This window comes from Chiloscyllium punctatum, chromosome 49, assembly GCF_047496795.1.
Source record: "Chiloscyllium punctatum isolate Juve2018m chromosome 49, sChiPun1.3, whole genome shotgun sequence".
NCBI lineage: Eukaryota > Metazoa > Chordata > Chondrichthyes > Orectolobiformes > Hemiscylliidae > Chiloscyllium > Chiloscyllium punctatum.
Genome location: NC_092787.1, coordinates 19,409,965 through 19,424,111, shown reverse-complemented (window position 1 = coordinate 19,424,111; position 14,147 = coordinate 19,409,965). Strand labels below are relative to the sequence as shown.

At 43.0% G+C, this 14,147-nt stretch overlaps 1 protein-coding gene across 3 annotated transcripts in view; it reads right to left on the bottom strand.

Annotated features, from left to right (window-relative positions):
* Nucleotides 1-14,147, bottom strand: part of LOC140469322 (hemicentin-1-like) — a 438,266-nt gene that overhangs the window by 4,264 nt on the left and 419,855 nt on the right. For all 3 annotated transcript variants that reach the window (XM_072565717.1, XM_072565718.1, XM_072565719.1), the window contains 4 exons: nucleotides 11,364-11,489; nucleotides 9,165-9,293; nucleotides 2,605-2,943; nucleotides 294-413 (listed from right to left, as the gene is read on the bottom strand). In XM_072565717.1, coding sequence (XP_072421818.1) covers nucleotides 294-413; nucleotides 2,605-2,943; nucleotides 9,165-9,293; nucleotides 11,364-11,489 — 714 coding nt within the window. The remainder of the gene's footprint in view (nucleotides 1-293; nucleotides 414-2,604; nucleotides 2,944-9,164; nucleotides 9,294-11,363; nucleotides 11,490-14,147) is intronic.

Below are 14,147 nucleotides of genomic sequence, written 5' to 3'. Positions count from 1 at the left end.
CCGTAACCAATGACCCTGGTTCTGAACTTCCTCCCCATCAGGAACATCCTTCCTGCATCTAATCTGTCCAGCCTGTTAGAATTCTATCGGTTTATTTTGGAGTCCCCTCAATCTCTCAAATTCCAGTGAATGCAATCCTAACCTGATCAGCCAGGAATAACCAAGAACTGGCAGCATCAGGAAAAAGAAAATCAGAACATAGGGAAAGAGATTTTGTTTTATTAAGGGATAACACCATAAGGAACAAGCCATTGTCATAGAGAGCATCATCCCCTGCATTGTTCATCACTTACCCTGGCAGCTTCTACCATTGGGCAGCAGTCGATAACCGGATGGGCAAATGCAACGGTAGCTGCCCTGGGTGTTCTTGCAATCATGCTGGCAGAAATGCCAAGTCTGGCATTCATTGATATCTGGAACAAAATAAAACAACCCACACACTCAAATCTGGCATAGCACTGAGCATCTAATTCTAGATTCCAATTCAGAACTAAATCAATATTTGTCCTTGTTTCTTGCATTAACTCTTCTCTGGACACATTTTGCAATCACATGATATGGTAAAGGACAAAGGTGGCTACACTTCATAAATACCGAGATCGTGAAAGGTGCTTTAGATATGCAAGTTATTTATTTGTTACGTGAGGAGTGTGTAGGGAGGCAATACAATAGTAATTTCTATAATATCCTGTTCATCTCCTAAACAGGTACATTTCAAAACAAGACTACACAGGGCAAGACACTGAGATTCAGTATTGTAATTCAATCCAGAATAGTGTTGTTTCAAGCTGTAAAGGATCCGTGCTGTGTGAGAAAAAAGGGTTACAAGTGGGGTAGATGGTGGGTGATGGTAATGTCTCTGGACTGGTAGTCCAGAAGTTCAGGGTAATGCTTTGGGAATGGAGGGTTCATGCAAGCTGGTGAAATTTCAATTCAATGTCTCTATGGGGAACTGAAGGCTTGTTTCAGTGATGGTAACAATGGAATGATTATCTTTAAAGCCCACATAGTTCACCAATGCCATTATGGCATTATATTGGGTAGTGCCACTTCCAGAGCTGACAACAGTCGAATGAGATAATATTTCTTGGGTGTAACAGTTCCGTAGTATTAGAAGGGTTTTAATGACCCTATTCAACATGCTGTGCAGCACACTGGAATTTGGAATGTGCTAAAACTTCATTAAGAGCAAACATAATCCTTTAATCATGGAGTTAATCCACTGGCACTGCCAATGCAAATTAGTCTATTAAATATTTGCTGTCTTCACATATTTACAGATGGGATGAGAGGGACAGAGTTTGTTAAACAATGTCGCCATCTTCTGGACAATAAAAGAGCTGGTTGAAGAGAAGTTGCTTCACTTAAACTACTCAACCCTTTCCTAGCCTTTTCTTAGAGATCCCATTTTCTTAGCATTTTTCTTTTCTGACAGGATTGTAATGAAGATGCTATTCCTGAAATGTTCCTGCCTTTGTTCCTTCTGCTGAACATGAACTTCTTGAATATTGCTGCTTCTTTTCTGTTTTTAATTGATTTGCAATTCTGTTTATCCTAACCTTTTTCTTCTCATTTTTATTACTCTTTTTCTCCTCAGTTCTCTCCTTCCATCCCCTGTATACTTTAATTTTATTACCATCAAATACTCATAACCCTGCATTCAAAGCAAAACATTTTGTCCACACTCAACAAATTGTGAATTCTGCAAAATCCCAGAGGGTATTTTCCATTTTCATTGAGATTTAATGAAAAACAATTATCATTTATCCATCGTGGGTAAGGCTAGCATTTATTTCCCTTGTCTAGTTGTCCCAGAGAATGTGGTGGTGAACCACCTTCTTCACTTGCTGAAGTCCTTGTGGTGTAAGTACACCACAGTTAGGATATTGACCTGTGGCAGTGAAGGAACAGTGATTTGTTCCAAGTCAGCATCATGTGCAGGTAGGAGGGGAACTTGTAGATGGTAATATCCCCATGCATCTGGTTTTCAAGGTGATGGTGGTTGTGGGTTATGAAAGTCTTGTCAGAGGAGCCTTAGTGAGTTGCTGCAAAGCATTTTGGAGATGATAAACATTTTTGTCACCATGTGGAGTCAGGTGGTGAGGTAGTCACCATAGCAATCTCCGACTCTGACCGACTTTTAAGCCACAGTATTTATATGGGTGATCCAGTTCAGTTCCTGGTCAATAGTTACTCCCAAGATATGCTGGTGTTCAGATATGAAATTATACAAAAGACAATCGATTGGAAAAAAAACAAATTATACAAAGAAACAAAATAGGAGCAGGTGTAGGCCCCTAAAGCCTGCATCATTCAATAAAATCATGGCTGATCTGCTTGCATTTTAACTCCATATTCTGATCAATCACCAATAAACTTTGATTTCTTTACCTAACAGAATCTATTCACTTCTGCCAAATATTCAATGATCCCACTTTCCCTCATCTCAGCCCTAAAATGCCGACAACTAATTTTAAAACAGTGTCCTTTAGTTCTGGACTGATCCACAGAAGAAAACATTCCTTCCATGTCCACCTTGTCAGGACCATACAGGATCTTAGACTTAATTAAAACTCAGAATTTCTTGCTGAAAACATTACTCACCTGTACAGACCCCATTCCTCTTTCTGTATCCAGTGGGACAGGACTTCCTGTTGTCTTGTGTCTCATGTTCCCGGTTCATCTTCCAGCCCAGCCAGGTGTAGAAGGGGTTAATCTGGTTTTGGCTGGTCTGCTGGCTGTGGCTATATTGACTGATAGAGACTAATTGGGGTCTGAAGCTTGTGATTGTGCTATTGCTCAGTTTAGGCTTTTCCAATCCAGCACAAGACTTGGCGTCACCCTGTAGCTGTTTTCCAGGAGGACACAGGCACTTGTAGCTGCCAACCAGGTTTCGACATTGGTAGACACAGGGCTTGGGAATCTGTTGGCATTCATCGACATCTGGTGCAAACGGGATGGGAATGGAGCGGGGAGCATAAATCAAGATGTATTCATATAAAATATTAATCATCGGGAAGAAATTGAAAGCACTAGGCATCACATTCACACTTTCAACAAGTTCTTAAGGACTCAATCTGTGCTCTCTGCTCATTCTGAATTTTTAACATGGCTAGAAGCAAACTGCACAAGACCACCTGATATTCAGGGCAGGACTTCGTGAGTGACAGGAGACTCACTGAAATCCATAGGGAAAGTCTGCGAGAAGCTCAAAGGCACTGTGGACGGCATGGACTGAATTTAATGATACTGTATTCTCAAGTAGATATCAGCAGCAGAACTCCATTTAGAGGAAGCCTTGCTGTCAATATGACCTTTATTTCATATATAAGGAACATTTATTTGTCCATTTTCTCCTTTTCAGTTGCCATAGGTTACACCTATTGTTGGAATCCTAGAGTTATCAACCCATCATGACTGCCCTGGAGTCATAGAGTCATAAAGTCATAGGGATGTACAGCATGGAAACAGACCTTTCGGTCCAACCCGTCCATGTCGACCAGATATCCCAACCCAATCTAGACCCACCTGCCAGCACCCAGCCCATATCCCTCCAAACCCTTCCTATTCATATACCCATCCAAATGCCTTTTAAATGCTGCAATTGTACCAGCCTCCACCACATCCTCTGGCAGCTCATTCCATACACGTACCACCCTCTGCGTGAAAAAGTTGCTCCTTAGGTCTCTTCTATATCCTTCCCCTCTCACCCTGAACCTATGCCCTCTAGTTCTGGACTCCCCGACCCCAGGGAAAAGACTTTGTCTATTTATCCTATCCATGCCCCTCGTAATTTTGTAAACCTCTATAAGGTCGCCCCTCAGCCTCTGATGCTCCAGGGAAAACAGCCCCAGCCTGTTCAGCCTCTCCCTGTAGCTCAGATCCTCCAACCCTGGCAACATACTTGTAAATCTTTTCTGAACCCTTTCAAGTTTCACAACATCTTTCCAATAGGAAAGAGACCAGAATTGCACGCAATATTCCAACAGTGGCCTAACCAATGTCCTGTACAGCCACAACATGACCTCCCAACTCCTGTACTCAATACTCTGACCAAACGCCTTCTTCACTATCCTATCTACCTGCGACTCCACTTTCAAGGAGCTATGAACCTGCACTCCAAGGTCTCCTTGTTCAGCAACACTCCCTAGGACCTTACCATTTAGTGTATAAGTCCTGCTAAGATTTGCTTTCCCAAAATGCAGCACCTCACATTTATCTGAATTAAGCTCCATCTGCCACTTCTCAGCCCATTGGCCCATCTGGTCCAGATCCTGTTGTAATCTGAGGTAACCCTCTTCGCTGTCCACTACACCTTCAATTTTGGTGTCATCTGCAAACTTACTAACTGTACCTCTTATGCTCGCATCCAAATCATTTATGTAAATGACAACAAGTAGAGGGCCCAGCACCGATCCTTGTGACACTCCACTGGTCACAGGCCTCCAGTCTGAAAAACAACCCTCCACCACCACCCTCTGTCTTCTACCTTTGAGCCAGTTCTGTATCCAAATGGCTAGTTCTCCCTGTATTCCATGAGATCTAACCTTGCTAATCAGTCTCCCATGGGGAATGTTTTAGATCAGGTGTAGACAGGATAGATCGAGTGAATCCTTAGAAGAGTGTAAAGAAAGCAGGAGTATACTTAAGAGGGAAATCAGGAGGGCAAAACGGGGACATGAGATAGCTTTGGAAAATAGAATTAAGGAGAATCCAAAGGGTTTTTACAAATATATTAAGGGCAAAAGGGTAACTAGGGAGAGAATAGGGCCCCTTCGGGATTGAAGTGTTGGATATTTTGAAAAGCATTAAGGTAGACTGCCCCAGGATCTGATGGGATCTATCCCAGAATTCTGAGAGAGGTGACAGAAGAAATTACTGGAATTTTGTAAGAAATCAATGTATCTTCCTTAGTCACAAATGAGGTCATAGAGGACTGGAGAATAGCCAAAATTGTTCCTTTGTTCAAAATCTATTGTTCAAAGCTATGTTGAAGGTAAAGCAGGATAGGCATGTCCCTTTGAAAACAAGGGATAGGAAAAGCAAGATGCATGAACCGTGGATGACAGGAGACTAGTCAAGAGGAAAAGGTCCAGGCAGCTAAGAACAGAACAGGCCTTGGAGGAATATCAGGAGAGTAGGACCAATCTTAAATGAGGAATCAAGCAGGCTAAAAGGGGTCATGAAATAACTTCAGCAAGCAGAATTAAGGAGAATCCCAAGGCCTTTTATTCATATATGAGAAGCAAGAGGGTAACTAGAGAAAGGGTTGGTCCGCTAAAGGATAAGGAAGGAAGGTTGTGTTGAACCTGAGAAAATGGGTGAGATTCTCAATGATTACTTTGCATCAGTGTTCACTGAGGAGAGGGACATGATGAATGTTGAGATTAGAGATAAAAGCTTGTTTACTCTGGATCACGTTGACATACGCAAGGAGGATGTGTTAAGTAGGCTAAAGGATATTAAGGTGGACAAATCCCCATGACCAATGGGATCTATCCCAGGTTGCTGAGGGAGGCAAGAGAAGAAATAGCTGGGGTGCTGACAGATATCTTTGTAGCATCCTTAAACACAGGTGAAGTGCTGGAGGACTGCTAATGTTGTCCCCCTGTTCAAGAAGGGTAGTAGGGATATTCCAGGGAGCTATAGGCCAGTGAGCCTGATGTCAGTGGTGGGAAAGTTGCTGCAGAAGGTACTGAGGCATAAAATCTATTATTATTTGAAAGAGAGTGGGCTTATCGGTGATGGGCAACATGGTTTTGTCTGGGGGAGATCATGCCATACCAACGTAGAGTCATAGAGATGTACAAAATGGAAACAGACCCTTCGGTCCAACCTGTCCATGCCGACCAGATATCCCAACCCAGTCTAGTCCCACCTGGGTTGGGATACCTGGTTGGCATGGACAGGTTGGCCCGAAGGGTCTGTATCCATGCTGTACATCTCTATGATTCTAAGTTGGTAAGGCATGATCTCCCCAACACAAAACCATGTAGCCTATCACCAATAACTTAATAGAGTTCTTTGAGGAAGTGACCAAGTTGATAGATGAAGGAAAGGCTGTTGATGTCATATACATGGACTTGAGTAAGGCTTTGATAAGGTTCCCTATGGTAAACTAATGGAGAAAGTGAAGTCTCATGGTGTGCAGGGTGTTCTAGATAGGTGGATAAAGAACTGGTTGAGCAAAAGGAGACAGAAAGTAGTAGTTAAAGGGAGTTCCTCGAAATGGAGAAAGGTGACCAGTGGTGTTCCACAGGGATCAGAGCTAGGGCCACTGTTGCTAAATGATCTGGAAGAGGGCGCTGTTGGTCTGATCAGCAAGTTTGCAGATGACACAAAGATTGGTGGAGTAGCAGAAAGCATAGGGGACTGTCAAAGAATACAGGACAATATAGGTAGACTGGTGAGTTGGGTGGAGAAGTGGCAGCTGGAGTTCAATCCGGGCAAATGTGAGGTGATGCATTTTAGAAGGTCTAATTCTAGAGCAAACTATACTGAAAATGGAAGAGCCTTGGGAAAAGTTGATGTGCAGAGAGATTGTACAAAATTGTACAAACTTTGATTCGGCCATATTTAGAATACTGTACAGTTCTGGTCACCACATTACCAAAAGGATGTGGATGCTTTGGAGAGGGTGCAGAGAAGATTTACGAGGATGTTGCCTGGTATGGAAGGTGTTAGTTATGAAGAGAGATAGAGTAGGTTAGGATTGTTTTCATTAGAGAAAAGGAGATTGAGGGGGGAACCTGATTGAGGTTTACAAAATCATGAAGGGTATAGACAGGGTAGATAGAGATAAGTTTTTTCCCAGGGTGAGGGATTCAATAATGAGAGGTCATACGTTTAAGGTGAGAGGAGAAAAGTTTAAGGGGGATACATTCACACAGAGGGTGGTAGGTGCCTGGAACGTGTTGCCAGTAGAGGTAGTAGAGGCAGGCACGGTATTCATTTAAGGTTCGTCTGCACAGATGCATGAGTAGGTGGGGCGCCTACAGCTTCTGAGGAATTGGACAATAGGTTTAGACAGTGGATTTGGATTGGCACAGGCTTGAGGGGCCGAAGGGTCTGTTCCTGACCTGTAAATTTCCTTTGTTCTTTGTTTAGGAAGGGCAATAGGGATCATCGGGGAAATTACAGGTTGGTGAGCTTTACAGTGGTAGAGAAATTATTAGAAAAGATTCTTGGAGTCATAGAGTCAAACAGTCTAGAAACAGACTGTTTGGTCCAACTAGTTCACACTGACTATGTTCTCAAACCAAACTAGTCCTACTTGCCTGCATCTGGCCCACATTCCTCCAAACCTTTCCTAATCATGTGCTTATCTAAATGTCTTTTAAATGTAACTGTACATGTATCCAATACTTCCTCTGGCAGCTCATTTCACACACTAACCACTCTGTGTAAAAAGGTTGTCCCTCATATCCTTTTAAAATCTTTCTCTTCCAACCTTAAAATATGCCCCCTTGTGTTGAATTCCCCCACCTTAGGGAAAAGACCTTTGCTGTTCACCTTATCTATGAACCCCATGATCTTATAAACCTCTATCAGGTCACCTATGCCCCAGTGAAATAAATCCCAGCCTATCCAGTCTATTTTTATAACTCAAATCCTCCATTCCTGGCAACATCCTGGTAAATCTTTTCTCACCCCTCCCCAGTTTAATAATATCCTTCCTATAACAGAGCAAGAGGATTCACCAACATCCTGTTCATCCTTAACACGTGGTCCCAATTCTTACACTCAAAGGTGTGAGCAATGAAGACAAGTATGCAAAACAACTTTCTTAACCATCTTGTTTACCTTCAGGACAGGATTTACTCACATTTGGAAAATTATGCACATACTTTTGACAGGCAAGCAAGGTTTTGTGTGGGGAGGTTGTTAAAAACTTAAGACTGAGTTTTTTGAGGAAGGAACAAAGATGACTGATGAGGGCAGAGCAATGGGTATTGTCTAATGGACTTAAAGAACATGAATAGGCAGGGAATAGAGAGATACAGGCCGCCTGTAGGCAAAAGGCTTTTAATTTAGAAAAGGCGTCATGTGTCAGTATAGGATTAGTGGGACAAAGGGCCCGTTCTTGTCCTGTACTGTACTTCATTCTCTTGTTCTTTGCCCTTGAACACTGTTTTCAGCCACTCAGGAGGAAAATTATTAAGTAGCTTGGCTTAAAGTCAAGAATTACCCAGTCAGATAATGAAAAACGTATTGATTTCCTGGTTGTGTAGGAAGTCAGTGATAACCAACATGGCATGAAGAAGGAGTGGGCATGTTTTGAGGTACAACTGTGAAGTGACAATTTCTCCAGTATATCATCCATCGAGGGTTGGCAACACATTTTAAACAGAGCGGCTGACTCTAGACCTTCACTAATACCACTTTACACCCAATTCACAAACAAAAATGAGAGCGTAGCTGGATAGTAGCTGATGCTTCAATAGACAATAGGTGCAGGAGTAGGCCATTCAGCCCTTCGAGCCTGCACCGCCATTCAATATGATCATGGCTGATCATTCCCAATCAGTATCCTGTTCCAGCCTTATCTCCATAACCCTTGACTCCACTATCTTTAAGAGCTCTATCCAATTCTTTCTTAAATGAATCCAGAGACTGGGCCTCCACTGCCCTCTGGGGCACAGCATTCCACACAGCCACCACTCTCTGGGTGAAGCAGTTTCTCCTCATCTCTGTCCTAAATGGTCTACCCCGTATTTATAAGTTGTGTCCTCTGGTTTGGCACTCCCCCATCAGCGGAAATATGTTTCCTCCTGCCAGAATGTCCAATCCTTTCATAATCCTATACGTTTCAATCAGATCCCCTCTCAGTCTTCTAAACTCAAGGGTATACAAGCCCAGTCGCTTCCTTTAATTTCTCTCTACCGTTCAACCCTTCTTTTGTACGACATGGTTCCTTTAAGATAGTTGCATGACTGGTCAGGAACACATCTTAAAGGGGCCTGTTGCCTTTGCGTGACCTGTTTGTTCCCTGCACAGTATGTTCCCTAGCCTAGAGGGAATGTTGGTGACACCTTTCTCTTGGCTCTGGATAGGGAATGGTACAAACTGCATCAAGTCAATGAAGGTGAGAGCTTTTTATAGCTTCCATCCTCTACTCTCCCTTTCACCCAGTCCAGTACCCCAACACTCCCTCTGCCACTTACCCAAACATGGTCTTCCCACACCCTGTGAGCGATAACCATGAGGACAACTGCAGTGGTAACCTCCTGCTGTGTTCTCACACTTCTGATTGTACCGACACAGGTGGTCCCCTGTTTTACACTCGTCAACATCTACAAAAAGAAAGAGTGGTGAGAGGTTTTGAAAGGTAGAATATTCCACTCTGTTCGACTCAACAAGGGAGAGAAGCAAATATCCATTTGTGAACAGGTCAAAGGTCAAACTCCGGGCTCTTCAAGCAATGTCCTGGATGTAATCGTGCACAAAAACGGTTAAATTGTTCAGATTTATACTGAACCAAATTCTACATATTTAGGATTGCTGACCAAATGTTCGAGTCAAAGAGCTGTGTTTTCAGGAGAGGCTTAAAGGAGGAGAGACAGGTGAGGAGATTTAAGAAGGGAATTTAGAACTTAGTGTGTATGCAGTGACACCATCACCCATGATGGGGAAATGAAGGGATGTGCAAGAGGCCATAATTAGAGGAATGGCAAATTCTCAACTAAGGGACTAGAAGAGATTAATAGGCAGGTGGGAGGCCATGCTGGGATTTGAGCGTGGAGAATGAAAGCCACCAAATTGAAGCACTGACAGACTGAGAAGTACTGTAGGTCAGCGAGCACAGGGGTGATGGGATTTGGTGTGAAATAAAACAGGCATGGCAGAGGTTTGGATGAATTAAAGTTTACAGAGAATGGGAAATCAGGTGGCAACATGGTAAATGCTAATTTTCTCACATCAGCGAGTTACCATTGGGAAATTTTAATTTCCAAGCAGGTGGAAGAAGGTCAATCGTCATTGTATTCGTATCAGCCAACAAGTAAGCAGCCTGAACTCCTCAACTGGCTCGTGGTCCTTGGCCTCCGAGTTCACAGCACTTCATGTACATTTCCAAGTATTACTTAAATGTGATGAAGTTTCTGCTTCTTCCACTTTTTCAGACAATGAGTTTCAGTCTCCCACTCTCTGGGTGAAATAAATTACACTTACAGGTGATGGTGTTCCCTTGTATCTGCTGCCCTTGCCCTTCCAGGTGGAAATGGTTGTCAATTTGGAAGGTCCTGTGTCAGGCTCTTCAGTGAAGATGGTTGGGCTGAGGACACTACCCTGAGGAACTCCTACAAAGATGCCCTGGAGCTGAGTTGACTGACCTCCAACTATCAACAATTGTCCTATGTGTCAGGTATGACTCCAGAGGAGGGTTTTTCCCTGGATTCCCACTGACTCCAGTTTTGCTAGGCCTCCTTGATGCCACACTTAGTCAAATGTGGCCTTGGTGATAAGCGCTGTCACTCTCACCTAAGCTCCAAAGATTCTCTAATCTAGACTACAACCTGTCAAACCTCCTCTTTACCCTCTCAACAATGCAATTACGCATTTCTTACAGGAGAAGAAATTGCAGGAAAGCCCAGAGCAAATGGGAACTAGCCTTTGACTACCAGAGTGTTACAACATGGGGTAAACTCTCCTGCTTAATTTAAAACCAGCAATACAGAAAACATTTATCCCCATGCAGCAATCTATGAAAATTTGATAGGCCAAGAACTAGAAAAAGTAAAAAATTAACAACTTTATTTCTTAAACTGTAACAGAGAATAATTAATGAACAACTACTTACAATTCCTTCCTCTAACCTTTCTTTTACCTACCCTCCCATAATACTAGACGGATAAAACTCCCAATTACGATTTACAAAACAAAACTTCTTATCTCAAAACCAGGCAGCTTTCTTTTTCTCTGAATTCTGGTCTTCTTTTCTTCTTCTTAGGGATTTTTGCTTCACAGGTTACTGATCGACAAAGGTACTTTTAAGAAAGCTATACTTCAGGCAATCTTTTCTACATGCTGGTAGCTTGGCAGTTCTCCTTCCAACTGTTCAATTTTTCCCGGTCTTATACCCTCAAAGCATCGGATTGTGTCATTGGCTTTTAAGATTGTCAATATACTCAATTGAAACTGGATTGGAGTTTGGTATTTTTTGAGGTATAATTTAAAATGATTGGCCTAACTCGAATCTGTTTGTCATTTCCAGGCAACCAGCTAATCGAGTTGTTCGACCAAATGTTACATTATATTTCTTTTCAGAACACTTGGCTTTGTCAAGTAGTTCTGTTGCTTTTAACTCTCTTAAAGGTACTGTACACCCACATCTTCATAGCAGAGGTTTAAGCAAGGGTACTTACCACCACAGGTTCCACTGGGTAATCGCGTGGTGCCATGAGGGCAGCTCTCTGTGCATTGGTATCCTCCCTCGGTGTTCTGGCACTCCTGGTCTGGCCGGCACACGTTCATGTTGCACTCGTTGATATCTGCAATTAAAGGATAAACTTGAATACTCAGTACCTGCCACAGCTTTAAAGCTGCTGGCTAACTTTACACAAGTGGACAGTGAAGAAAGTTACCTCAGATTACAACAGGATCTTGATCAGATGGGCCAATGGGCTGAGAAGTGGCAGATGGAGTTTAATTCAGATAAATGTGAAGTGCTGCATTTTGGGAAAGCAAATCTTAGCAGGACCTGTACACTTAAAGGTAAGGTCTTAGGGAGTGTTGCTGAGCAAAGAAACCTTGGAGTGCAGGTTCATAGCTCATTGAAAGTGTGGTCGCAGGCAGATAGGATAGTGAAGAAGGCATTTGGTATGCTTTCCTTTATTGCACAGACTATTGAGTATAGGAGTTGGGAGGTCATGTTGTGGCTGTGTAGGACATTGGTTAGGCCACTTTTGGAATATTGTGTGCAATTCTGGTCTCCTTCCTATTGGAAGGATGTTGTGAAAATTGAAAGGGTTCAGAAAAGATTTACAAGAATGTTGTCGGGATGGAGGATTTGAGCTATAGGGAGAGGCTGAATAGGCTGGGGCTGTTTTCCCTGGAGCATTGGAGGCTGAACGGTGACCTTATTGAGGTTTTTAAAATCATGAGTGGCATGGATAGGATAAATAGACAAGGTCTTTTCCCTGGGGTCGGGGAGTCCAGAACTAGAGGGCATAGGTTTAGGGTGAGAGAGAGAAGATATAAAAGGGACCTAAGGGGCAACTTTTTCACGCAGAGGGTGGTATGTGTATGGAATGAGCTGCCAGAGAAAGTGGTGGAGGCTGGTACAATTGCAACATTTAAAAGGCATCTGGATGGGTATATGGGTAGGAAGGGTTTGGAAGGATATGGGCCGAAAATGTGTTGCTGGAAAAGCGCAGCAGGTCAGGCAGCATCCAAGGAGCAGGAGAATCAACGTTTTGGGCATAAGCCTTCTTCAGGAAAGAGGAAAGTGTGTCCAGCAGGCTAAGATAAAAGGTAGGGAGGAGGGACTTGGGGGAGGGGCATTGGAAATGCCATAGGTGGAAGGAGGTCAAGGTGAGGGTGATAGGCCGGAGTGGGGGATTTCTCCAGTTTCCTCATTTCCCCTCCCCCCACCTTGTCTCAGTCAAATCCCTCGAACTCAGCACCGCCTTCCTAACCTGCAATCTTCTTCCTGACCTCTCCGCCCCAACCCCCACTCCGGCTTATCACCCTCACCTTGACCTCCTTCCACCTATCGCATTTCCAACGCTCTTCCCCCAAGTCCCTCCTCCCTACCTTTTATCTTAGCCTGCTTGGCACACTTTCCTCATTCCTGAAGAAGGGCTCATGCCCGAAACATCAATTCTCCTGTTCCTTGGATGCTGCCTGACCTGCTGCGCTTTTCCAGCAACACATTTTCGGCTCTGATCTCCAGCATCTGCAGTCCTCACTTTCTCCTCTTTGGAAGGATATGGGCTGGGTACTGGCAGATAGGACTAGATTAGGTTGGGATATCTGGTTGGACAAGTTGGACTAAAGGGTTTGTTTCCATGCTGTACATCTCTATGACTCTGTAACATTAACCCTGCTCAATGGGTATAGCATTCTCATGTCTCTCAGAAAGTTGGGAGTTCAAGTTCCAGACAAGAGGTTTGAGCACAAAAATAAAGGCTGACATCGCTGAAGGAGCTCATTTATATCAGCTCTGAAGAAGGGTCACTGAACCTGAAATGTTAACTCTGCTTTCTCTCCACAGATGTTATCAGACCTGAGTTCCTTCAGAATTTTGGTTTAGTTTCAGATTTCTGGCATTCGCAGTTCTTTATTTCATACTACTGGGGGAATGTTGCCTGGAGGCTATGCTGTCTTTCAGATGAGGTCCTGTCTTACCTCTTAGGTGCTTGTAAAAAGATCTCACAGAATCAATTTGAAAAAAGACCATGAGACTGCTGCTCAGTGTACTGTCCAATACTTATCCCTCAAACTACATCACAACAGGCGATCTGATCATTATCACATTGCTGTTTGTGGGAGCTTGCTGTGTGCAAATTGGCTGATACATTTCCTACTTTACAACTGCGACCAGACTTAAAAGAGTTCTTCAAAGTGAGTTGCGCTTTGTTATGAACAAAGGTGGTTTCTAAACATCATGGAATCTAAAGTTCAACTCCGCAGATTTCTGCAGAGTTGGTGTGCCTGAGTGATGACTTTGGGAGGTACGATTGACTTTAGTGAGTCACTGTGGATGAAGAAACCTCAAACGTGAATGTATCCTTCGTGATATCATCAAGTGACTGTGCATGAATTAGTCAAACATTTATATCCTTTTCCAATAATTTTTTAATTAATGGTGGAAAATGAAAAATAAACACCATGTTTGTTAATGTCTGTACATCGTATTCTGGGGATTAATCTTTAGTTCTTGGAAACTCCAGAGTAATCCTAGTGGGTTGGTAACCCCCACTTTTTAACTTAACTGTAGACCTTTTTGATTCCTTTTCTTGATCGGTTGCTTCTTCTAAGGAGCTTTCTTTGGGGAGGAGGAATAAATTGCAATTGAGACACAGAACAACTTTCTGTCAAGGGGAAATCTAACTCAGGTCTTTACAATTAAGAAAGGTTTCGATACAGAGAGAATGTTTCCACTTGTGGGAAAGAGTGTAACTAGAGACTGTCAATATATAATAATA